Consider the following 25,810-nt stretch of genomic DNA (forward strand, 5'->3'; position numbering starts at 1 on the left):
GCATTTATCATTATAAAATACTTAAATAGTATGATGGAGAATGCACTGTATACAAGCCATCTAAAATTTGATCATAGTTAAATAGTATGATGGGGAATGCACTGTACAGACTCCTCTTAAAGGCGGGGAAGTCTAAGAAATGAACAAAAAGGCGTTCTCATTCAAAATAATCATCAGTTCTTACAATAATGGTGTTGAAACTCTACAAATAATTTCAATTTGATGGTGTGAAGTGTGAACTCCAAGATGATTGCTTGGCCTCCAAAAAATATCCAATGCGACTTTGGTTAGAAAAACTTCACTCATATATCTCCAATCAAATACCCATACAGATACTAATTTGGTGATATATGTAGTCGCAACTTCATCTATCCGCAACAAACTTTTATACTTCTCTTCAAGGAAATCAGTTAGAAGTGTCTTCTCAGGAAAGGAAAAGGCCAGGCATTGACTCAATGAGCAAATCAACAAAACCATGCAAGAAACCGATTGCATATATCATAGATCAATCTAATTTGGGCACCAAACACCAAAGGATAGCTCAGAGAAAGCAAAATCGAGAACTTCTGCTTCAGAAACAACACCGATCTTTTCCTCCAACTCTTCCAGAAAATGTTTTCCATAATTGGCCCATAATTGGAAACAAAGCTCCTTTGTTCACTGCATTAGCGACTTCTTCAGTGCTTTTAGATGCGTTTTCATCCTTCATATGAATAACACAAAACTCGTTGTGTACCCCACCATATTAGATAAATCTGTAGTCCTACAAGTACAAGAGAGTTGTTAGGCCATGTCTACTGTATTCTCTTGAGACATGCTTAAAAGCTTTTATGTTGTCTTCCCTCGCAATCTAACAACTCACTAACTGAAAAGACTGCCAGAGCTTGGAACTCAGCTTCCATCCTTCTAGAAGTCACTAGTATCTCTTCCAAGCTATCTTGCAGAACTTATACAGATGCCACTCTCTCTTGCATTATGGCATCCAAGTTAGATTCACAGGATGGAGATTTTGCATGAGAAGTAATTGGGACAAGATCTGTTTCTGACTTGCTCCCATTCCTATCACAACAATCTGAAATTGTTTCTGCTTTCAGTTCCTCATCTATCAGGGGCTCACTGGGCATTACATTTTCAGGGACCCTTCGTTTTCTTTTACATGTTATTCTCTTTGTCAAGACATCATCTATTGAATTCTCAAGGGATTGAGTCCCATCTTTGTCATTTGGATCATGAATTTTATAAGAGGGATTCTCTTCCTTGGCATATGGACAAGTAGGAGCAGTCCTCTCTCGGCATTGGTAACACTTGAAACCAAGCAGGCTGACAATGTTTTCTTCAGTAACACCGAGAGAATCTCCATGAAACCAATCTACATGTAACACGGAAATCATGACGTTATAAACTATTTCACGCAAGTGACAATACAGAGGTATCAATCAAAGGAAACTGCAAATACAACCAGCAATGCTGTAAACATAGAATCCAAAGAAGAATGTTGTAACATCAGATTCATCTCAAACTTCTGAAAGCCAAGGAAACGCGAGTGCAAGAAACAGTCACTAATGCAGATGTCCTGCCTAGACACAAGTGATGCCCATCTTTGAGCCTCTTAAGCAGTGTTTATAAAATTGACTCGACCAAAGTACTCAGGCGAGTCCAAGTAACTCGCCCGAGTCCAGCTCACATTTTTTTTAAAGAAAATGAGAAATATAATATATATAATTAGTGGACAGCTTTTTCAACCAAAAAGCTAATGGCATGTGGGTTGGGCCGCCTGACATAATACTCCCTCCTTGTAAGAGGTGTAGAGTTCGATTCGTGGGGGCCTATCTTTTTTTTGAGAACTCCCTTCATATAAAAGAAAATGACAGCCTTTTAAAAAGTGATGTTCGCTGGTGAGATTCGAACCCCGATCACACTACAACATGTGCGTCAAGACTATCCGCGGAGCCATTCAAACACACGACTTAAATTTGCCGCATTAATATAAATAAACTTCGGAAATATGTTGTACAGCCTATTCGACCAAAACTTGCCTCGCTCGGCCGAGTCCGAGTCTCAGAACGCTGCTCTGAAGAATTTAGTATTTTCTTCAAGTTTGAGAGAAATTTCTAACATCCATGTCAAACATTAAGGCACAAGACAATATAATAATAAGGGGTACGATTCATTATGGGAAATAGTAGTCAATTGGAGTCATGACCATCCATCAAAATGAAGGGAACTAAGTTTAGAGTATGGCTTTTCATGGTCCACTCAACAGTAGTGTACTTTAACAAAAAACACTACACTTTTACTTAAGCAGAAAAGCATCACATACCTCCGCAGTTTTCACAGCTAAGGTAGATGAGCCGAGCATCATATTCTTCGTGACAAAGAAAGCATATAGGATATGCTGAGAATCTTTTAGCATCTTCAGATGAAAGAAGAACTTTTCTGTTTCTGAAATCATTTCCACGAATATCATCCAACTTTGTTGTCCAGAGAAGGCCATTTAGCCAATAAACACGCCGCACCTGGGTTCTTAGCGCTTTAGTCCTTTTTACGACGATATTCGTACTGTTCCTAAATGTGACATTTCTGCTTTGACATGGACCTTTTTTCTTGCGAACATTATGCTTGTTACTTCTCTTCTCCTTTTGATCAGTAATGTTGTAACTTCGTTTTCTCTTATGATTGGTGGGCTTGTTACTTCTTTTTTTCTTTTGATCAGTAAGCTTGCTGCTTCTCAGAGAGACGTATTTCACTTTCTTTGCCAGACGCTCTGAACATCTATTTGTTGAGATCTTTTGCTTTTCTGCTAGTGCAACCTTTGCTTTTCTTCTCACTTGGGCTTTCCCTTGGCAACCGTAGCATGTGTATTTGATCCCATCAGTACTTGGAACTTCAGATGCTTTTGCATGCTTCCTATGGAAATATCCTGAAAAGCAAACATAAAAACAAATTTTTAACCATTAAATCATGAAATTTGATGAGACCACAAAAACATCACATTTAAACAGAAGTCTTAAAATTGGGAAAAACACATCTCATTCTACAGTAACAAGAAAAAAAAAAAACTGTTAACCCATATACAAGCACTAAAAGATTTATAAGCCTTGATGATTTCCAGGTCAACTCAGCAAATAGAGCTCCAACACCACCTACAGTATGCATATGCTGTAAAATGTGAACAAGCACTACTTTTGCACCCTATCTAGGTAATAAAAAAACATCTTTCTGAATGGTCAACTCCATTTATTTTACATGTATATTGATTATCATTCATTTTGTTATGTTCTCCATATTCTAAAGCCTCCTTCCGGTTTGCATACCAAAGGCTAAAAATACTGATTTTTTACTTTGGCAGTCATGCCAAAACTACTGCCTAACCCTCTTCCTTATACATTATTTTATCCACAATCTGAAAATGCTAGATGATTGGTGAGGGGTCTAGACCAAAGAGCTGCATTCTTGAGCCCTGGCGATAAGATGGGAAAGGAATTTCAGAATTCTAATTTTGGCCACTGATTGACAGAAGCTTTATGTGGTTTAGCCCCCCCTTGAATGATAAAAGTGAAGAATTTTTGTAGGGGGTTTTCCATTGTCCAAACAGTGTGGGTTCCTTTTTGAATCAAAGTAGATCATGCAATGACCCGTTTTCCTTAATACACTCAAAGCAACGGGACCACTCTTAAATACATGTTACTATGGCTTTAGATATTTTGTCCTCTATTAATAACTACATCAGAGTAGTATGGGTCTAGATGGTGAAATCCCACAAGGAGTTTTTTCGTCATTTTCAAAGTATATCACAAGATACATGATTATGCTTGTTGCTTAATGCTAAACTTAAAACTTTTTGCGAAGAACTTCTTTCTTTTTTTTTCTGAACATTAACAAACGAACTCCATTAGACAGAAGTACGGAGGATCAAAAACAAAAAAGCAAAGGTCAGGAGATGTCAAGACAACATCTCAGGTTTCCAACATGCAATTGTGTCGACACAGAGTGACTCTTGAAGAACCCCTTCACTAGCAAGAGTATCGTCCTCTTGGTTAGCTCCCCTAAGAATGCTGTCACAAATATCAAGATGTCGCCAAAAATCATAGCAAACCTCCACAGGATAGAGGATCTTTTACGAGCCCATCATAGGACATTGAGACATTCCCCTTCTAATTGATGCCTTAAATGAAAGCGAAAAATCTGTACACTGTAAGTAATGCATGAGCCTCCACTAATGTAAAATCACATATCCCTGGTGGACTCGAATAGCTTCCTACCTTCTTCATCTCTAAAAGTCTGCTGGTCTTGGATTACACCGTGAACATCCATGAAATTTTAGCTTCATAAAGCCCTCCACTGGAGAAACCCAAACTGCCCTGGTCGGAGAAAAGATGGACCCAATAAGGCCAAAGTCTTCCAATCCTTGATCTAGTCAATGGCATTGAAACCTCAAAATTGTGTTCGAAGATAAGACCACAAGATCACCCCTATTCCTAATCATCTCCTTAAAGATCCTTTGATCCCTAAAAATATGACTATTTGGCTCTTTCCAAATGCACCAAATAATAGCCATAATGCTCAACTACCAAAAACCTGGCCCCTAAGTGGGATAGCCATGGAGAAACACCTCACCGTAAGGTCTTCCACGAAAGCCAGGGTCACTCATTGCATGCCAAAGATATTAAGAAGAAACGCCCATATGGTCATAGCATACCTACAATGGATAAGAATGTGGCTTGCTGTTTTCTCCTTAGCTTCACATAAAAATTGGGCATCCGCATACACTGTCTTTGAAGGCTGTAAACTATCAATATATTGGAAATGCCAACCATTCAAAAGCTTAAACACAGGGCAGAGTGTATACCCTCCAAACGACCATAAATCAGTGGTCATATCACTTGGTTGAATATTGTAAAAAGATCTACCAGTAAAACATCCTGGACTATCCCAACTCCATACCTACCTATCCACCCCTTGCATCGGAACAAACATCTACCAACTCAGTCAAGAATCTTGCTAACTCTTCCACCTCATCATCTTAAAGATCCCTATGAAATGTCAAGCACCACTGCATCGTACCCCCTAACCTCTAAAAACAATCAATCACTCAGGCATTGGAATTAGTAGCATCCTCAATAATGTCTGGATTTCTAGTCCCCAATGCAGTATCTCCACACCAATGGTCCAGCCAAAATTGAATGTAGGCTCCATCTCCAATTACAAATCTAATACGTCTACAAAAATCATTGTGCACTCCACATATCTCCCGCCAAACCACCAAAAATCTAGTGTCTGTTTGGTATCCATACTTGCATCAGATAATCTTCCTCCACAGGCCATATTTGGACGTCACCTCAAACCATGGTTTAGAGGCCCAAACCATTGATGAAAAAACAGAAGTGGTTCACCATCTAGAGTACGTGTATATGCCCATGTCAGATAAACAACCACATGGTTTGAGGACTAAACCACAGATGAGAACAAAAAAGAGGTGCCTGCCTTCTGTTTTTCTTCATCCATAAAATGCTTGCAGTGGTTCGACATCGCTCTCTCCATTTGTACCAGAACTCTCTCTACCCCTAAGGACGCCCCCTCCCCCCCAAAAAAAAAAAACCAGAGCTCTCTCACACTCTCTAACCCGGAGCCCTCTCCCTCTCATCACTTGGTTCTTAACGTACGAGGCAATCCATCTCTCTACACTTTCTTAAAGAACCTGAAATTCTCAATGTCCAGCTCTACAAATGTTTCTCAAAACCCAGTCCATTATGATGAAACTAGGATTTTATGGAAGAAGCCATGCATGAAATATTAGGGTTTGGAATGACGGAAAACTGCAGACCTCCATCAATTATTTGGATCAGACGACCTCCGTGAAAATTTTCTCCAAATTTCCAGATGCCTCTGCTTACGATTTCAATTACCAACAAAGCAGCATATGGGTCTCCTCTCCCTCCTTATCGTTACCCAAAAAGCCCTTTCTCTGAAATCCCTATGCTTTCACCTGATAAATCTCTGCTCTTGTCTAAAGAACTTAATCTCAGTAAAACCAAAAGGTTTTTTTCTCTATATAAAGCCGCTATGAATCTGATTAAAAAAAATTAGGATGGTGAATCAGGAGAAGAATAAGGAAAGACAAATTTGAGCTCTCCAGTCCTTGATAATGAATTCACAATGGGGTGGTCTAGGGCATTGAGGGCTGCTTAACAGTCGGTTCTTTGCTGTGTCTACACTTGCCAAAGAACTCTGGTCCTTGACAGAATGCCAAGCTTAGGTAGTTCTTTTTTTTAATGCATTTTTATTATCTTATTTCAATCTCATGGTTGTAATTTCCTATGTGAATTAGGTTTGTTAGAATCATTAGGGCTTTTGGGTGCTTTGAGGTTACATCTCAAGTACCCTTGTATGATTGTTTTGGATTTCTTCCAGACAGTGAAATTTTAGGTGACTTATTCAACCAAATGAAATAACAGGGTTGTCTATTCTTCTTAACAATGAATATAGATCCCTTAACATCTTTATGGTTCGAATTGTTTGAACTCAATCTTCAACACCGCAAGGTTAAGGACGTTGGTACTCTGCAGTCCAGATAGCGCATAAGCTTCCTGTTCTGAGATATCTGAAATACAACTCCAACATAACCTAGTTCAAGAAAAGGGAGAGAACAGCTTAAGGATTAGGTTTGCTTCTCAATGTGAGAAAGGAAGGAATGTTAGAGAAAGATGAAGGTTTGGGGGGGGGAGTGAGGGAGAGAGAGAGAAAGAGAGCTCTTAGGAAAGCCAGAGTTTTTGAAAAGAGGCAGGGAGGGAAGGAGAGAGAAAAGGGAGGGGGGGAGGGGGGAATTTCAGTCAGTTCCGTTTTTCAAAACTTGATGAATTTCACCACGTTTCACTTTGAGGGTACAAATGGCAACCAAACAATTCTCAGCGACAGATCAATTACCATTGAGTTTAGCATATGGCCATCTACATTTAAGAAGAAATGTGGATCGATTTTCACTGACAGCCAAACATAGCAATAATCCTTCACTCTCCCCCACCTCTTGTCAGAGCCAATTGGCCAAGAGGGACAAATTCACCTCACAAATCTTCCAAATACATAACATAATGCTAAATTCTGTCAATGGTACTCAGTCCAGGCTACACAAATTGTGCTAAACAAGGTTTTGCTAGATTTATGACAATATATCATGGTTTGAAAATACAAAAATGTTGGAATGTATACAAAAGAATGGTGTGATACATGAAATTTCAGGCCATGTGAATAAACAGAGTGGGGTAACTTGAGCAAACTAAAAAGATAACCGCTCTAGTTTTTGAAAGATGAAAATCCAAGGGAAGACAACAGCAACAAACCTGGAAAAACTCAAGTTTTAGGGAAAGACAATAATATGACTTCAAAATTTTTACCACTGCAAATCTAACATCGACCAGAACAAATTACAAGATCTACATTGCATACATATGCTAATGCAGAATGAGACAGGCGGAGCACTAATTTGTGCACATAAACCAAAAACATGTGTACATTCGTTCAGAAAATTCGAAATGTTAGGTAAATAGTATTTCGTGTTCAAAATCAGCATGAAGACTATCTTAAAGTCAATTTATTATTAATATTTCAATATTCATTTGTTTATCTCCAGCATCATCATGCTTCCTTCTATTGTCGATACATTACATATTCAAGTTCAATTGCAGATCAGTTGCTTTATTTTTGTTTAGAGAATAGAAAGGATATCTTATTTCAAGCTGACAGAACCTTTTACTCCTTTCTATTCTCTTCCGGCAGGCTCCATGACCCTGAACACAGAGAACGTGTGCCTTTTCTCATCCAAGATTTGTTTTAGAGCTAAAAAATAGAGTATACTGCACATTCCTGTGTAAGGTATACCACCAAAGCTGCGCATCAACCATCTATTGATGGCAGAGATGAAGCATAGCTCTCTTAGCACATAATTATGAACATTTGCCAGGAAATATGCTCCCTCACCACCAATCTATTGTTGGAAATGGATAGTGGATTGCCCAGCTGACAATGGTAACCATGCATAATGAGCTAGATTGACCAGGATATAACCACATGTCAACATTTTTGTTCTCCATACAGCTGCTATTCTCCCAGTAGAAGTAAGATGTATCTTCCTTGCGGATTTTTTAGACCTAGCACTAAAAGAGCCATAACTACTAATGGCTTATGTTCTTGCTCTATTCTAAGGCTGCCTTTGTGTGTGGAAAGCCTAATAAGAAGCAATGAGCTGGGGTGCTTGAAAGATTCGAGAGAAAGACGAGCAATTTAGAATAAGAGTTCGAGGACAAATTACTTTGGTTAAGGCAACCCTCTCAAATCTTCAGGTATGCATAATCTGCCCATTTAGAATGCCAGCCTTAATAGCACGAAAAATGAAGAGCTAGAAAGAGACTTCCAGTGGGGAAATTCAAGCGACCACCACAAGTTTCACTTGGTCAATTGGAACATAGTTTGCATGAGTAAGAATCATAGAGATCTGGGTTATTAGGAATATCAAAGGGCGCCAATGAGGCATTAGCAAGGAAGTGGTGGTATAGATCTTGAGAGATAGGGAACCAAAGGCTGAGAGAGAATGTAAATAAGAATTACAACGGATTAGTGGAAGTGTGTATGTTGGTCGACTGACCTAGGGTTAGCAGGTCTATGGCCCTATTCATGTTCAAAACCCTTATTCCTAGGCATATGGCACTACCTGAAAAAGAGTTTTCAGAGGATCATCCCTTATTGAAGTTGGAGAGATGCCTAGGGATAATTTGTAGGCCGGGAGAACTTCGTGGTCTCCTGTGTACGAATGTAAGCCTGTGAGGACTAAATCCTCAACAAACTTCTGCACGACATATACACATGACTGCTACATTAACAAGAAGCAACCCTAAAATAGGATATGTGCATGTACATAGAGAGACTCACCCTTGCACTATAGTGATATGTAAATGTGACTTGCTCTTAATGGGGGGAACGTGCAATGCACATTCCGGGACTGTAGTTCCACTATTTATTAGCCAACTTTGACAAGCCAATCATGAGCCCATGCATGAGACTGTGGGTCATGGATCACGTTGGGTTGGTTTGAAAAGATAATCGAGGATCACGATTGTTGGGTCAGGTGGAGTGCCCTGACAATCACTTATCTTGATCTATTGGTAACAATCCACTTTTCTCAGTGTTATAAATATTTATGTGAATTTTAGAAAAATTTTCAGAATTATTAATTAATTTCAGCAATAAAAACCCTTAAAAGGGAGTCTCAAAAATTCTGGAAAAGTGGACGGGCACAGTGGAACACGTCAAAGCCTTTCGGATCCAGCCCACATGGGTGAGGCGTGGAGCCCATAGGGCCCACACCTCACCCATGAGGTGGCATGCCCCCCTCCTCTCTTCTTTATTTCTTAATTTGTGCGAAGTGTTTTATTTTAATTAGAAAAAACTTTTTGAACAGAACATTATATCCTTATTTTATGGGAGATGGTTATTGGAAATATTGTTTGTATCTTTAACCAAGTCTTTTATTTTTTACTTCGTCTAATGTGAGAGATAAAGGAAGTTCTAGAAGATTGTTTTAGATTTCTCTTATCCTAGTTTGACTAGAAGTGTATATGGGTCAAAGATTCAAGGGATAAGGTTCCCAAAATTCCTCCCCAAATCATTATGGCTTATTCATGGGATCGATGGCTCAGATTTAATACTCTCTCACCTTATAGATTTCCTAAAATCCCATTGGTCATATGATGAGTCACAATTTTGGATGGGCATGCCTTGGGCCCTTGAGGCCCACATAAGGAGGGGAGACAACCCCCCCCCCCCCATCCCCCAATCTCTACACAATTTCTCCAAGTCTCTCTCTCTTAATTCTTCTCCTCCAAACCCCACTCTCTCTCTCTCTCTCTCTCTCTCTCTCTCTCGGTGGCACGCCACTCCCACAAGGACTTGGGGGTGGCACGCACCACCCTATAAGATTGAGAGATAAGGGGCACGCCTAACCCTAGATTAAAGGGGAGATAAGGGGCATGCCCAACACTAGATTAAAGGGGAGGTGCCACATAGTGGCATGCGCAAAAGGTTCATAAAGGGGTCCAAGAAACCTTAGTTGTGTTATGCTCTCATAAAACCCTAGTCTTACCGGTTGTTTGCTTTTATTTTTCGGTTATCTTTGCTCATTTATGTGAATTTCCAGCGACATTATTTGTACTAAAATTGTTGCTGGAAGCTTGTTTTTCATTCTTGGATTTTGTCTATTCTATTTGGCAGTAAAAGCAAGGATCCTAGATTGTATTTAGGGTTTTATTTCTTGTTTACAGCAATGTAATGTGACACATGTAAGTGGAATTTAGATACATTAATAAACGTAAAAAAGAATTTTTTATTTTACTTCCTTGAATTCCACATAGCCACTCTTTTCGACAACAAAGGCTCTTTCCAATGAAATGTTGATATCAAGAACTACTAGCTCTACTAAAACCTGATTACAGCTAGAAGGTTGAGGGATATAGCTGGACCACCAAAACCATAGGCCTTTGGGTGGCTAGTGACTTCAGAGAAGGTACTCACACTGTGACACAGTGAATCACATCCAAGACTGAGGAATCTCAATAGCAAATAAATACCTCGTGTGCAGGGTGGACAGGCAGGACCACAACTTTCAGCCAAGTCTCACCATTTCCCGAGGCTACTGCATTAACTTTTCATAGATTCAGCAGATCGGACCAGCCCACTTGGAGTTGGGCATTGCCAGGTTCAAAGCCAAGTCCATGTTTTCAAATTTCGATCGCTGCATCGAAATCTTTGTTTTGATGTGGGTCTCAGTGGAAAATCACTTCCAACAATGCTTCTCCCCTCGATTACCAAAGCCTAGACTGATTATCTGGAGATTCACCCTGTCAGCTATTGTCTGGTCTATTTGGTTAGAGTGTAACCGTAGATGCTTTGAAGCCATTACATCAAACATTTCTACCATCAAGATTAGAATCAAAACCACTATCATTTGGTGCGCACTCACAAGGAAGAACTTCAGGGGATACAATTTCAGGAATTTTGAACTTGGATGATAAACTATAGATGGGACACAACACAAAAACAGCCACAGTAGCTTATAGGTCCTCCACACCAATGCGATTGATTAAACTGAGCTCCGATGGAAGCTCCCCGGGGAACCCTAGACCTGCAAGGGTAGGAGTTTTAGAAATGACAAAACAAATATCATCTTATCATACTCTATACTGCAGTTATCATTGACAAATACAAGGCTGAGGTTCTTTCACTCCATACTGACCCTAGGCAATACGACCCTTCCAGGGTTCCATTTACAGCAGAGGTTGATTCAGATAATACCATCTCTTGGCAACTAAAGGCACTAACACACTATGGTGGTTGACAGCAGAGCGCTGTTGCTTTGAAGAAGTAACTGATCCTTAACTGAGAGAAGTAATGACTTTTTTAATAGTTGTATTAGCTTGAATCTCATGAAACCATTGTTAGGATAGGAGCTAAATGTGATTGTTAGATACATGGAACGATACAACTGAAGGCTGGAATGGCATGACCTCCCATTGAAGACATGCAGTGTAGGCAGACACAGGTTTATGCTACAGTGTGATATTCATTCATATCACATTGTAGCAGTTCCGTTCTGCCACAGGCAAGAGGTGATGCGGAAAGTTCCGTCTTTAAAACTTTGACACTCTTCTAATTCACAAGACTCATTTGCCGCTGTATCTATCAATAGAAAAACATCTCATTTGGATGAATCAGACACATGTCATCTGACTTCACTAGTTGAGATCTCGTCTGCTACTGACTGAATGCGTCTACTATGCACTACACGAGACTGAACCATTTGACTCATGTTGTGTAGCGACACTCATCCCCCTTGTTCAGTCAGACGCATGTAGAAGCACTTGTTCCCCTCATTCAGTCAGACGCATGTAGCGACAACGGCAAACAAGATTAAGGGCACTTGATGGAAACAAACCAGCTCGGCGACACATTGGCATGAGGAGTAAGTCAAAGGGCGCTGCATGTGGTGCAAAGTATTTGATATTTTTTATTTTTTGTTTGCCCAACACAATGTTGTTCTTTTATGTGTACATTTTGTCTATACTTACACTGCCCTTGAACAAAGACTATCACTATGACCCAAATTTGTCCTACAAATTACATTCACTGAAAAGACACAAAAGAGAGTTATAAAAAAAAAAAAGAAGGGAAAAAACTCATCGAAAAGAGGAAAAAGAATCTCCTTTGTTGCAATCAAAAATCTATTGTAGATTACATAAAATATTGTAAGTTGGAGCATTTTGAATCCCAATTGCAGCCCCAATGTTTACATTCTTTATAATGTAAAAAATAACAATGTAGCTTTCCTTCCATCCTTCAGGATATATGGTTAAGAGCGGAATAAAAGTATTTTTGAGGGCAAACATTCTACAGCCGCAATTGTAGGGGATCGAGTTAGGAATATGATAATGTAATGAGCTTGAATTAGAAGAGAATTCCAATGTCTCCGGATTTTGGTTTTGATGAGAGGATGAAAAGATGAGTAGTTGGAGGCAGGTGCACCATTTTCATGTCTTATGGGGCAATCCTCCAAATAGGATTCTCAAGCTTAATTTTGATGGGAGCTCGTTGGGCAACCCGGGTCCATTGAGTGATTCCTTAATGTGATTCAATGGGCAATCCTCCAAATAGGGAAAGCAATTAGAGACCACATGGGAGAGACTTTAGTTGACTATGCAAAGCCAGCAGGGATTGGAGATGCTAATAGGGCCGAGGCCCTAGCACTTATTCACCAGGTTGCGCATATTCTTCCGGTCTTTCCCTGGATTTGCAACTGCTTGAAGGTGATTCCTTAATGTGATTCAATGGGCACATAGGGAAGGCCCACCACCATGATGACCAATAGAAACTTTGGAGATGTATAAGATATGCCGAGATTAGCAAAGGAGATTTCAGCATGTCTTGAGATTGGCCAACAATCTCACCGACTCGATCAGCTCACAAAAGCAGTTCTAGTAGGGACCTCAGTGGGTCCCATCCCCTACCAATTCGATGTCTCTCTTTTAGTTGTTAGAAACACCTATGATTCCAAATTGTTTCAGGAATCGGAATCATGGAATTGCAGGTAGCTAGTTGATTCCTATAGTCAGAATCGCCATCCATACAATGTGTATCACTTGAAACAGGATTACTATCGTTTAGGAACGCGCTCCAATCCAATAGGAATCAAGATTCCAACCTTGTTGGAATAGCAGTCCGATCAACTTGGAACCGAGATTCCTAATGGGAATCACACCAAACCACTTGGAACCACGTCACAACTTATCAAGAAACAAGTTCCAAAAAGCAAAAGATTTAAGGTTTTAGATTTTTTTTTTTTTTGGGGTGTATCAGTGGGGATTTGGGCCCCTACCCTTTGACGAGAATGGAGTCCGAGACATTTAAGGTTTTAGATGATCTATAAGCAGTATTGGACTCCATATTTGAGTATGCTTGGTTTCCCCTATTATTGGAATTGATGTCTTTGACAAGCCTCCCCTAACAATAGAATTGATGTATTGAGTGCCCTTTATCACAATTCTCCATAGGTATTGGAAACAAGATCAAGTACCCTCAAATAAGTACTTTCCTAGAGTGTTTAGATTGAATAAAGAAAATAAAATAACTTTATAATATGTATTCTTAAAAATAGGACATGTACTACAAATTCGCAAACTTTAGGAATGATGTAAACTAGAGTTTGTCGATACCCATAAAGTTTTTAGATACCCGGCATATATTAATCATTAATAATGTTAAATAACAAAAAAATTCAAATAATGTTTAAAAAATTCCAAGCATGCAATAAAATTTCGACAATCTTAATGTTGTGGACCTAGATTCCAAATATCTACGACCGTTATTCCTAAAAATTGAAAGCAAGGTCTCATATTGGTTGAATAATGGTCTCGTGCACCGATGAATTGCAAATTTGGTGAGATGACATCTAGATTCAAAGACATTGCAATGATACTTCAAAAAATGTGGAATCCTGCATTCTCACTTCCACGAGTCAGGTTTTGTGGCAATTCCTTCACAGAAACACAGAATCGCAATTCCAGATGATTTTGATGACTTTTCTCTCTCTCTCTCTCTCTCTCTCTCTCTCTCTCTCTCTCTCTCTCACCCCCCTACTGCTTACATCTCAGATGGTGCTCTCCATTTGGAGCAACTCACCTCTATAAGAATCAAAGAACAACAACAACAACAACATCAATACTAATTATAATAATGTAGCATTAATTACAAGTAATGGTTGCATAACAATACTCTCTCAGAAAAAGGCTTTACCAAGTCAACTGATCTGCTACTAGTCTACTACCAACACTTGAAAACAGCAGATTTTCATGGACATCTATGATACAAATGTTTTTCATCTCACGAGGTGCCATAAACTTCATGTAAACATCACTAGTGTGTTATATGCAGATGGATTTTTTCAGGATTTCTACCGATCTCCTCAAATAAAATGAGTATTTAACATGTCAAAAGGAAAAGAAACACCAACAAATTACAGGCAAATGTTTGTGGATCGAGAAGATGTCTACCTTTACAAAAATGGCAGCTCACTGCTTTCCTGAAAGAATAAATAGACAGTATCACCAAAAATGGACAATAGATTCCTTAATCCTAAAATCTCTAAAAGAAACATATGCTCTTGGAGAATCAAATAGATGTTCATGATATGAAAATAATAAAAGAATAGATATGATTTGCTGCTATGTTGTAAATTAGATCAATATTTCAAACTACAAAGAGGAATCTGTAGTTCAGCCAAATTGAGTAGTACCCGAATTATCTCAAGAAAGCTCCAAGTTTTCGCATAGAATATAGTGTTTATATTTTCATGGACATTGTATATTAATTTAGATTCTTTACTAATAAAGGATATCAAATATGTGACACCTTTCAAAGACAGTTCCTGCAAATCTTCTCTGAAACTTGGAGCACAAGAAGTCAGACATTCTGTTGTGTTCTTCAAGTGGTTTCATTCCAATTCTATATTCTATCTAGCATGGCCATATTCTAGTAATTCTTTGCTCCATAACAAATTAATCCATATATAGATTCATATCCATTGCAAATGTGATCTGAGAGATTGAATATGGAACTATGAAAATTTTGTTCTTAACAGGTGATTTTTTTTTTTTTTTTGTGGCATATGCATGTGGAATTGCATGTTGGCCACATGATTACAGGCTACTTTGAATTCAATGAAATACATTGCATGCTTTGAGGTAGAATGATTATTCATTCCATTATTTCATATCAAAAAACTCAGAGCCTTGGAACTGAGGATCTTACTCACTAATGGATTTCCAAACTTCTTGAACAAAAACAAAACCTGCCTAAGAATCTCTCTTCTATGCACCCAAAATACACAAGGCTAAGGTTATTGGATTATAGGCTCCTTGCATTAATAAGTGGCTACATTTTAGCAATTTATAAAGTCCAGCCAGAAATGTCACTTTTGATTCCAGATTACATGAGGCTAAGAAGATTTCATTGTACATGCAATATTAAAATTTTAAAATGCCTCCATTACAGTGCAGTAAACTATCTCAAAAACAAACATAAAAGGCTTTTGTATGCAATGGGGAAGATTTTAGTATACCTGATCAACACATCCTGTTTGCAGTGACCACACTGACAGCTATCGTATTTCTCTGCTTTGGATAAAAGACGTAGAAATACATTTTCTCGTGAAGATTTCAAGCCTTTTTGCCACACCTGAGGCAACTCCTCAGGTTTCATCTTCCTATGCGTATGAGCCAGTTGTTTCTCTTCGAATGCTTTCAAGAGATTCAGAGGAACATGAGACTCATCAAGCCAATACTTTGCTTTCCTCCCATTCAATTCTTCTTCATCCTTTGCACCATGTTTGACAACAAAGCTTGGAACAGTTTTTCTCTTTCCAAAGTCCAATAAATACTTTATCTCCAGCCCCTCTGTACATTTACTCCGAATAGTCACCTTCTTCAAAGGTCTAACAAGCTTAGTAGCTTCCCTCTCTGAACGAGAGAAAACTTCAGTGCTCACTATATCATCCCACATAATATGTTGATCAAGGTCCCTAAGCTGGAACAAGCTCCATAAGAGAGTTTAAAAATCACTTATCACAAATATTACACAGATAAACAGCCTACTATAGTAACAGCCAAAACACGGGGGGGGGGGGAGAAGGGGGCAATACACGAGCCAAACATAAAATATAGAAAGAGTGAATGAATACCTGACAACCAAGTTGTGCTACACTTGTTGCCATCTCTAAACAAGCTCTCCAGGCAATATATTTGCTTCTCTTGGCAAAATCCGAACCTTCATTGTAAACCAATCCTGGAAGCTTTTTACAACCAGCTGCAAAAAATGCCAAAAATATCCAAAGTGATCAAGCTAAAGACACAGCTAGATGGTATTAATGCTCAAGAAATAAACAATGATATCCATAGAAGGGAAAGTTAACTATAATTCAACAGGCAATGGAAAAACCCTAGCCCATTGAATAATCACTATATGAGTGGGAATCCATATGATCCCAACAGTGGGTCCCACATCTCTCCATAATGTCTGCTATTTCATTGGACTATGCAGTATGGCTTTCCACAGTCCAGTGGACTATTGTACTTTCCCTTGATAGAAAAATAAGAAACAAATAATTGAGACCTTACCTTGCCTTCCTCCCTTGCATGCCAGAGACCGAGGCAATGCCTTGCAGTGAAACACTTGGCGTGAAGTCCTTCCACCCCTCCACCAATGGAGACCTGATCTCTTAGCTATTTTCAAAATTGATTCTGCTTGAGAATCTGGTAGGTTCTTCCTACCCCGCTTTCTTCCAGCCCCACGTTTTGCAGATATATCTAGTAAACTGGTTGAGAAAAGAAAAGCAGACCCCAAAGTAACTGCAGAGTCCACTTGCTTGTACCAATCTGCCGAAAGTGCAACACGCCGCATATTTGACTCTAACTGTGAAATTGTATTAGTTAGAAATTTGTTCAATGAACAAAGTGGCTGGACAAGGGGAAACAATCCTATAATCCAAGGATCAGATGAAACCATAGTGCAACGGGTTGTCACCGTCTATTGACACTATGTGTGGTTGTGGAGAAAGTCAGAAACTCAATTGGGGCCATCACTTGTACTGGTGGGTCCCCTCTCTCTACATCAATGTCCATCATTTCAGACAATAATGATAACCCAATTGGGTTCCATTAGATCATAGTAAACTTCCCCTAGAACTAAATCTATCACTGAATATTTCTCAAAATACAATAAAAAAGAAGATCAAAAGATTTCTCAAAATACAATAAACAACTTAAAAGAATGATTAAGCTGATTCACTTACAGTAAGTAACCAATGCTTCAGTGATCCAGCAGTTGATGCCTTACGCACACTTTTACGATAGTGCTTACTGAAGTGCGGATTTTCCCATGGACCCGTAAGAAGACCACGTAAGTGGTGTTCCATAGAAAGAATGTATGATATGACTGACACAAGATTCTGCTCCCTATTCTTCCGATGAGGACCAATTGCACCAGATTTACCATCTTGAAAGCCCCGTCTATTAGCCATGTTGAATAAACAATCTTTATCACTGGAAATTTTGCAATTGAAGCACCACCCACAATTTTCTTGCTGTAGGTTCTCCATTTTTCCTTCAATATTAGGCCACTGAAAGTGCAGAAATGACCTCGAAAAAATCTTCAGCTCTTCCATTTCCGGAGATAATTTTTTGGAGGAGGAATCCTTTATTCTATTTGAGGGTACACATGCTAAATCTTCAGCAACAGATGCAGCTACATGACCAAAAGAATAAAGATTTACATATGAATTAGGTTTTACATATAAATTAGGCCCAGATTTAATTTTTAGTGATGATCTATCATCTTTCATGCACTTCTGAACAGAAACAGATCTAGGAACTGAAGAACTTTTCTCTTTGTCATCAATCAGATCAATATTGTCGCCTGCTTCCAACTTAAAATCTTCTATCTCAGAAGATTTATTTTCTGGTAAATGACCTGAACTATGGTCCACTTCTTTTACAGCACAGTCAATATCACTGTCAATATATGAACCCAGTCGCTTTGGCTTAAGAATTTCTAGAGATTCCTCAGCCATAGGAGTTGCCATTTCAGTATTTGAATGCATCTGACCAATCTCATTCTCATCATTTCTTTCGAGAATCCCTTCCGAAACAAATATGGAGGAATCTTTGAGCGCTTTGGGATGAGAAGATGGAAGGGAAGATGGAGGAACCATAGGTATTTCACAACTTTGACTGCTTGGGCTTAAGTCTGTAGAGAAGGCATGATTCTCAAGATTAAAAGAACCTTTCACTTCAGCAGAGTCTAAGGACATCTCCCAATGCATGGTAATCGCATGAATAATACCATCATATAAAAAATCGGATGATTTTAATGCTTCAAGAACCAACCTCAAATCAGTACGGTTGTAGTAAAAATGGTTGGCTGCTGGATCACATGAATCACACCTGCAATTCCATCAGCAAATGATCCAAATGCGACTTATAAATAAAAGTAACCATAAAAGGTCAGTATATCTACAAGAACAATATCATCGTCACATACAAAATTAAAGAGGGTTGCACCTTTAGAAAAGGGGAAGAAGTCATCAAAAATTGAGTTTAACCATGTGGAAAGTTAGCTTAGCTGAGATTTTAAGTAGTAGAGAAATGCATTAGATAATGATGATGATGACAAAGAGAGTCATCATGTGGAATTCATGGTGGAGAAGTAAACATAATGTTTCTGAGAATGATGTCTTTCTTCATGGTTCTTTTTGTATTTCCTCTTTAGTGTTTTATGAGTTCTTATTCTAATGATGGCACCGGTAGAGTGGTAGTTAGCATGGTCATTATCCTTCCCTTGCAAGTTGATCACTATAATGGAAGTTATCATTTGCAACTCGTGCATCTTCAGACAGTTGCAAGAGTAACATGATTCGTAGTTTAGGGGCTTCTTTTTGTTGTATGGAATAGTTGATTAGGTTCCAGCAGTAGGAAAGGATCAAAGGCACTGGTGAAGAAGATGTGGGACTGGAAGGTGTGTAAGGGAAGAGTAAGAAGGGCTGATCTCATCATTTACACATCAAGTGCACAACATTTTGAAGCAGCTTGTGGTAAGTCCAGTTAGGATATATTCAAGAACTTGTTGAGCCAACTTTGGACTCGGACTCGCCTGAGTTGATTGAAATAGGAAACTCAAGGAGTATTGGCTGATTCTTGCAAGTCTAGGCCTAGCCTGTTCATTTAATAATAAATTTTAAGCGACATGGCTGACTCACGTCAGCATCTCACTGAGTCTTTTTAGTGGCAGACTCACATGTCTCTTAGGCTTCAACTTAGTGGTAGATATTATTGGTTTGGTGAGGGAGGTCAAGGGTTTGAACCCTTGAAATTTGTCCCAAAAAGCCTAAACAAGCCAACCTAGCATTTTTTTGCTAGTTTAACCAAAAAAAAGGGGGAGAAAAAAAAAATTCTCCAAGCTTCAGCAGAGTTCTAAAAGATTCAGCCTAATCTCTATTCCTTAGTTAATTTTTTTAAAGACATAACCGCGTCATATATGATATAAGACTATGCAGAGTCATATCAAGTCGACTCAACTTATTCCTAAGCTGAGTCTGTGGTTTGATATTTTGGCTGATTGCCTGTGGTTCTTCTTTTATATATCAAGTGCACAATAATGTTATTGAGAGCATGGGTCTTTACAATCCTTAATGAGGCTTTCCGCTGTAGGGGAGCTTGATGAGGCAAGGTTTGGTTTGAGCAGGAGTTTAGAATCGACATACCACCACCTTCTTGCATCAGATATTTTCTTTGTAATGTTTCTATAGGACGAATGATGTTTCACACTGTCAAAATGTATCATAGTCATAGGGTTCACCTAATGTTCTAATTATTCACTTTCGTAAACAAGTAAAAAGTGTAGAGATGCATGTGGGAAATTTCAAAGGCAAGAGTAAGTAATTTTCAAAGAATTGTAAAAAATAATACAAGGTGGTAATTTAGCATTTAGGAGAAAGTTTCATTAATTGAATAATAAGGACGTAGTCAGAAGAAACTTTTAGCCTAGGGAGTTTTCAAAAAACATTTTCCAACTATTTGGGGTTGGCTACACGACTCCTGGTCCTCCATCCTGTCCTATCAAGGGCCATACCCCCAATGAGGCCATAAGTCCCTATATCTTTTCTCACTACTTCCGACCATGTCCTTTTGGGCCTATCCCTTTCCCTTTTTGAGCCTTCCACTTGAACTAACTTGTGCCTCCTAATAGATGTTGTACTAATTCTACGCTGCACTTGGCCAGCCTATCTAAGTCTACTTTCTCTCATCTTATATCCTCTTGGAGCCACACCTAAGTTCTCCCGAATGTATTCATTTCGATTCTAACCCTTGTTGTCATGCCACTCATCCAACTCAACATCCTCATCTCAGGAGCACTCATCCTATGAGTATGTTGTTTCTTGACTGCCCAACATTCCGCCCCACAGAGCAAAGTTGATCTTACAGTTGTCCTACAAAAATTGCCCTTAAGCTTCATTGGTATGCGGCAATTACATAAAACTTTGGTTGCACATCTCACTTCTCCCACCCAGCTCTAATTTTATGTGCGACATCTTCAATTTCTCCATTTTTCTGTATTAAGGTATTGAAAGTCTACTCTTTTTTGTATTTCTTGGCCGTCCATCTTCACTACTTCCTCGTCTCTACTCCTATTATTTACTAAACTTGCATTCCATATACTCTGTCTTAATCTGGCTAATTTTAATATCTTTAGATTCTAGAGACAAGGATACTTTAAGAAATATAAAAAAAAAAATATTTATGGATAATTTGGAACAATATTATAATTGTATGGCCTAAGTAAATCTTTAAAACAAATATCAAAGCACCACAGAGGACAGATTCAGGTTTATGTGAAGAGAAGACCTCTGGGATTTCCCAAAAAAAGAAACCTAGGATTAGATGAGTTGTAAGTAGACTCAAATTAGTTCATGGTTGATTGATAACTATATTAAGAACTGAGTCAATAGCATACTCTGAATTATCTCGACCCTCCTATTCTTTAGTTCAAAAAATAAAGGGAACCCTCATTTCTTGAGCTCGAAAAATAAAGAGAAAATATCATTAAAAGGGATAAAACCCCTAAAAAATTCATTGAAAAATTATCCCTATTAACATTGGAAAATGGTTTGATAGGGCTGCAGCTCTATCAAAATAAGTAAAGCCTCACCTCATAATTCAGCAAAAATTACAATTCAGGCATCGGAAAACCTTTACATCGATCATCTCGGCTTAAACATATTAGTTGTGAAAAAAAATTAGGATTTTAAGCTTTAAAAATAGTTAATATTGTAACGAATTATTTAGACCGTCCATTTCACCCTAAAATTAAGTGTTCATAGATCTGCAAGATCTGTACCATTTTTTGAGTTTCAAATTTTATTATCGGTGTTGGAAATTGATTAGATCAATCATAGAGATTTCTGTTGCCGAAAGTGCTTTCTAGATGGGGATTTGATGTGAGGCTTTATTTCATTTTCATAATGCCTAGGCCCTATAGAAACTTCATCCATTAACATTTGAGGGGATACTTTTTCTTTTGCATCTCACTTAGATACCTCCTCCAAAAAAAAAAAAAAAAACCCAAATATCCCTTGTCCAGTATTTTGAATGAAGAAGAATGAGAGGCATTTCAATAATTTGACCCCCAAGAGGCCTCACCCAAATGACAAAAATACTCCAAGTTGCTCTGCATTACAAATAAGAAACATATTGTCCATTATTAGTAAAGCGGAACAACTAAGATTATTTTTATAATTTGATACATGCAAAGCATTTAAGTGAAAAATGATAAAAATACCCCTGGTTGGTATGCATTACTAATTCTGAACAATGTGTTCCTTACTTGTAATGTGGAACAACTAGGGGTATTTTTGTCACTAAGGGTAAGGCCCTTGATAGAGCAGAATGGCGGACCAGAATTTCAGTACCCGACCTCAAATAGTTGGGAAAAGGCTCTAATAATGATGATGGTTGAGGCCTCTTAAGGATCAAATTACAAAAATGCCCATGATTGTTCAACATTCCAAATACCGAACAAGGGCAATTTGGTGTTTTTTTTTTTTGGGAGGAAGTATCTTATTGAAATGATAAAAGAGAAGTATGCCCTCAAAATGTTAATAGAGATAATTTGACCCCTTTAATATTTTGTAAGGGGTTTCGTCTCCTTTAATGATTTTTAACCCTACAATTCTGTTATGAGATTCATAATTTTCAAGAAGAAGACAAGCTTTAAAAGTGAGTGACCTGGGATATCTCTTTTCTATCAAGTCCTCCTGAAACAAGCGTTTTTATTCAAAGTATATAATGAAACATCATTTTCTCTCAGTTTTGTAATAACACGGAGAAATTTTTCAGCACATATGCATTTGTTTGCAGGTCTGATTTGAATTATGTAACTAGAGAAGCCTAAATCTATGGGAAAATTAGGATCTTTTGTGAACCTATTGCATCTCGTCATGTGGTATGTTTCCTAGAGCTGAATTGAACTATTAACTCCCATTATCCCAAATACAAACCTGGTCAGCTGTAATTAAGAAACTGCTAAAGCCCAGAACTAAAAGGGGCATTTCCCCTTCTTTCTTTCTTTTTGAATATGGAGAGGCATTTCCAATTTACACTGCACTATCCTTCTTCAATAATATTAGAGGAAAGACCACTATTTGGAAATTGAATAGTAACATACGATGACTCAAAGGCAATAATCAAAATAATCTAACATAAGCAATATCATACAGAAGGGGCTTCTATATTTATATATTTGGAAAAGTGTGCCCCTATTTTCTGCATATAATTAACCAATGCCACTCTCAAGAAAACAGAATTTTCCATAAAGTTAAACTGTTGAACAAAGACTTACACCAGAAGGTAGCCACAAGTACCAAAGAAAAGTCGCCCATGAGGATCAATTCCCAAAAGCTTTGCACCCTGGAGAAATTTCAATGGCTCCCGTCGCCCATAACGCTTCTCCACTAAGCACTCTGGGCAATGCCAAGCACCCTCCGGTAACAAGGCTTTGGAGACCCCAACACACCTTGAATGATAAGCAGCTGGGCAACCATCACAACAAATCAAGCTTCCATCCATTTTGCAAATGCAGCATTCATCATGGTTCATGTCACAATCATCATCGATACATTCTGGTGAAGCAACTCCAATAACATCTAAACTCATGCCAGAATCACTGAACCCATTCAACTCAAGCTTATCAGACTTATTGCCTATGTCGTTCCTTAAAACCTTCCTCTTCCTAGAACTTTCTATGCTTTTATCCCAATCCACGTCAAGTCCAAAAGCAGAGACCCTTCTTTGAAGCTCTAATCTTATATGTTCTGCCTCCATAGCATCATCACATAGGCACTGAATAATCTCAAGTTTAACGGTTGGAGATTGTTTCCAGTAGCCTCCATTCAACAGCTTTTTGCAATCAAGTACAATGCTGGATTTCTTGCCAACTCCACAAATAAGAGCATAATCTACGAGGTAAACTGGCCATGTAATTAAATCCAGTAGGTTCCAATCGAGGCTCCTGAATACCACTTGAAAGCATCAAAATCAAGCACCACAAGTGGATGGACACACACGCACACGTGCGCTCATACACGCATGCGCACACCTACACACACACACACAACACATATATAGGGTGAGAGAGAGAGAGACTCATACCTCAAGCAAGTTGAAGCAGAATTTGAACCCTCGGCGGAGAGAAATTTCAAGTGTCGCTTTAGAGCTTGTAGAAGAGAAAAATGAATGGAATCTAATAGAGAATTTGCAGTCTCATTCTTGAGTGCTGCTACAAAATCTTCCAAACCAAATGGACTCAAAAACAAAGATGTACTGAAAGATCTCAAACAACTGTAAACAGAGAAGAGGTCAAGAACAGGGAGGTCATCACTCTGAAGATCCTTAGAAGAAGGTGGCAATGACACTATTTGAGGACCATCCTGGTTCTTAAATGGCTCAGCAATGGCGTCTTCTAATTCTAATTTCTTTGGCACTGGGACTGAAACAGAAGATGTTCCAGTTAATCGAGAGCTCCTTCTAGGAGGAGTTGGAAGCAAAGAATTACTGTTCCCATCACAAGTTTTTCTTCTTTTTGGAGCAGGAAATGGGCTTTCTTTCATTTGAGACTCCACAAAATCGCATGCCTCCATTTGGGCTTGGACCAGAACTCCATTAGAGACACCGTTCTTCACATGAGAACCCAAAGAGCCAGCTAGAAAAACACCTTTCTCCATTTGCATCTGTGCAAAACCATGGGTTTTGACTGAATCAGCAACTTGGTCAATGGAAGCCCCTGATTCGCTTCCACCAAAACCATTTTTTTCCATATGGGTATCTGTAAAAAAACTTTTCTCTGCAGGGTTCTTCATGAAACCGCTTTCCTCCATTTGGGTATCAGCAAAACCACTTGTCGCCTGTTCGGTCTCCATAAAACCACCTCCTTCCATTTGGGGATCATCGAAACCATTTTCCTCCAGTTGGGTCTCCACAAAACCGTTTTCCTCCAGTTGGGTATCTTTGGTCTCCATAAAACCACCTCCTTCCATTTGGGCATCACCAAAGCCACTTTCCTCCTGTTGGGTCTCCACAAAACCGCTTTCCTCCAGTTGGGTATCTTCAAAACCATGTCTCTTTTTTTGGGTCCCAGAAAAACCGTTTTCCACCATTTGGGAATCAGCAAAACCACTCTTCTCCATTTGGGTGTCCACAGAATTGGCTTCTCCCGAATGGGTATCTGCAAAATCACCAACACAACTGTTAGCATGCGTCTCTGTGAACTCACCTGTTATCAATTGGGTCTCCTCCATCATTCGCCGCTTTTTAGGCTTTCGCCGTCTCCTTGGCCTCTGGATCTGCACTCCCATGCCATGTTCTTGCTCGATCTGCAATATGGAACTAACTTCGTCAAACTCCAATTCTTCGAAGTCCCCATCATCATAAGAGACCTTGAAGAACCCTGATGATGGATCATAAGACTCAATAACACCTGAGAACAACCCAAACCCTTCGAATGGTTTCTTCACAATCTTTCCCACAAACTCCATTTCTTTTTCGACCTTCTCTGTGCTTTCCCCTTTCCCTGCTAACCCATGACTTTTTCCAGTTATACGGTGGGGTCAATTGACTCGGTCGATTAATGGCGATTTGAAAGCGAAAATGGCATGGAGGAATTGGGTTCTGCAAACAGGGGTTAGAGAGAGAAAATTACAGAGGAATCCGCTAATAATAAACTCACCTGGTTGGTTACTTCATTGGTGGCATGGTAGTGAGAGAGAGTACAACGTGGTCTGGAAAAATGGCATAACTAGAGAGAGAGAGAAGCTCACACGATGACCACACTTGTTAAGAATAACTGTCCTTTAAAGCAAGATATTTTTTTTTTTTAAGAATAATATGTTTACCTACTTTCTTTTGCTCTCGTTTCTGTGTTTATTTCCACGACTCTTTCTCTCTCTAAATTTTTCGGTTGAGGCACATGTTTCTCTCTCTTAAATGCTCTACCATTAAGGGTGAAGACATAACAGGACTCTGAAATTAGCTACTTTCTCTTTCCATATCTGTTTATGCTGTTTGCTTTTTGCCAATTAGCTTTCTTTTCTTTCCTCTACAGTGATTTGTTTTGTTGCAAGCAATGGTTTAAAAAACGGATCGGTGACCCAGATCGGGCTCCCAAAAAA

General features: G+C 38.8%; 1 protein-coding gene across 6 annotated transcripts; it reads right to left on the reverse strand.

Moving 5' to 3' along the window:
- Positions 1-140: 140 nt before the first annotated feature.
- LOC18433258 (PHD-finger and DNA binding domain-containing protein) lies at positions 141-25,634 on the reverse strand. 6 transcript variants are annotated; one of them, XM_088863713.1, is made up of 10 exons: positions 25,369-25,634; positions 23,796-25,015; positions 22,987-23,655; positions 17,387-18,536; positions 16,713-17,007; positions 16,277-16,401; positions 15,659-16,122; positions 14,592-14,620; positions 2,321-2,920; positions 141-1,369 (listed from the first exon to the last, which is right to left on the reverse strand). In XM_088863713.1, exons 2-10 carry the CDS (start codon positions 24,995-24,997, stop codon positions 948-950), a joined length of 4,956 nt encoding a protein of 1,651 aa, XP_088719839.1. In that variant the 5' UTR covers positions 24,998-25,015; positions 25,369-25,634; the 3' UTR covers positions 141-947. The 6 variants fall into 6 exon arrangements, 5 of the variants coding, with proteins under 5 accessions (XP_088719839.1, XP_088719842.1, XP_006843415.2 ...); XM_088863716.1 differs by having other exon boundaries at positions 23,796-24,867; positions 25,369-25,623; XM_006843352.4 differs by lacking the exon at positions 25,369-25,634 and having other exon boundaries at positions 23,796-25,362.
- Positions 25,635-25,810: the final 176 nt, after the last annotated feature.

The sequence above is a fragment of the Amborella trichopoda genome, chromosome 1 (assembly GCF_054954075.1).
Source record: "Amborella trichopoda isolate Santa Cruz 75 chromosome 1, AtrichopodaSantaCruz75HAP2 v2.0, whole genome shotgun sequence".
Classification (NCBI taxonomy): Eukaryota; Viridiplantae; Streptophyta; class Magnoliopsida; order Amborellales; family Amborellaceae; genus Amborella; species Amborella trichopoda.

Excerpts from the sequence above, each read along its gene's own strand:
- LOC18433258 (XM_006843352.4), bottom strand. The coding sequence starts at position 25,177 with ATGGAGTTTGTGGGAAAGATTGTGAAGAAACCATTCGAAGGGTTTGGG. Across the intron at positions 16,402-16,712 it reads ATGCAAGGGAGGAAGGCAAG|CTGGTTGTAAAAAGCTTCCA; the intron begins GTAAGGTCTCAA and ends CATTTTTTGCAG. Across the intron at positions 14,621-15,658 it reads AAACAGGATGTGTTGATCAG|GAAAGCAGTGAGCTGCCATT; the intron begins GTATACTAAAAT and ends TTATTCTTTCAG.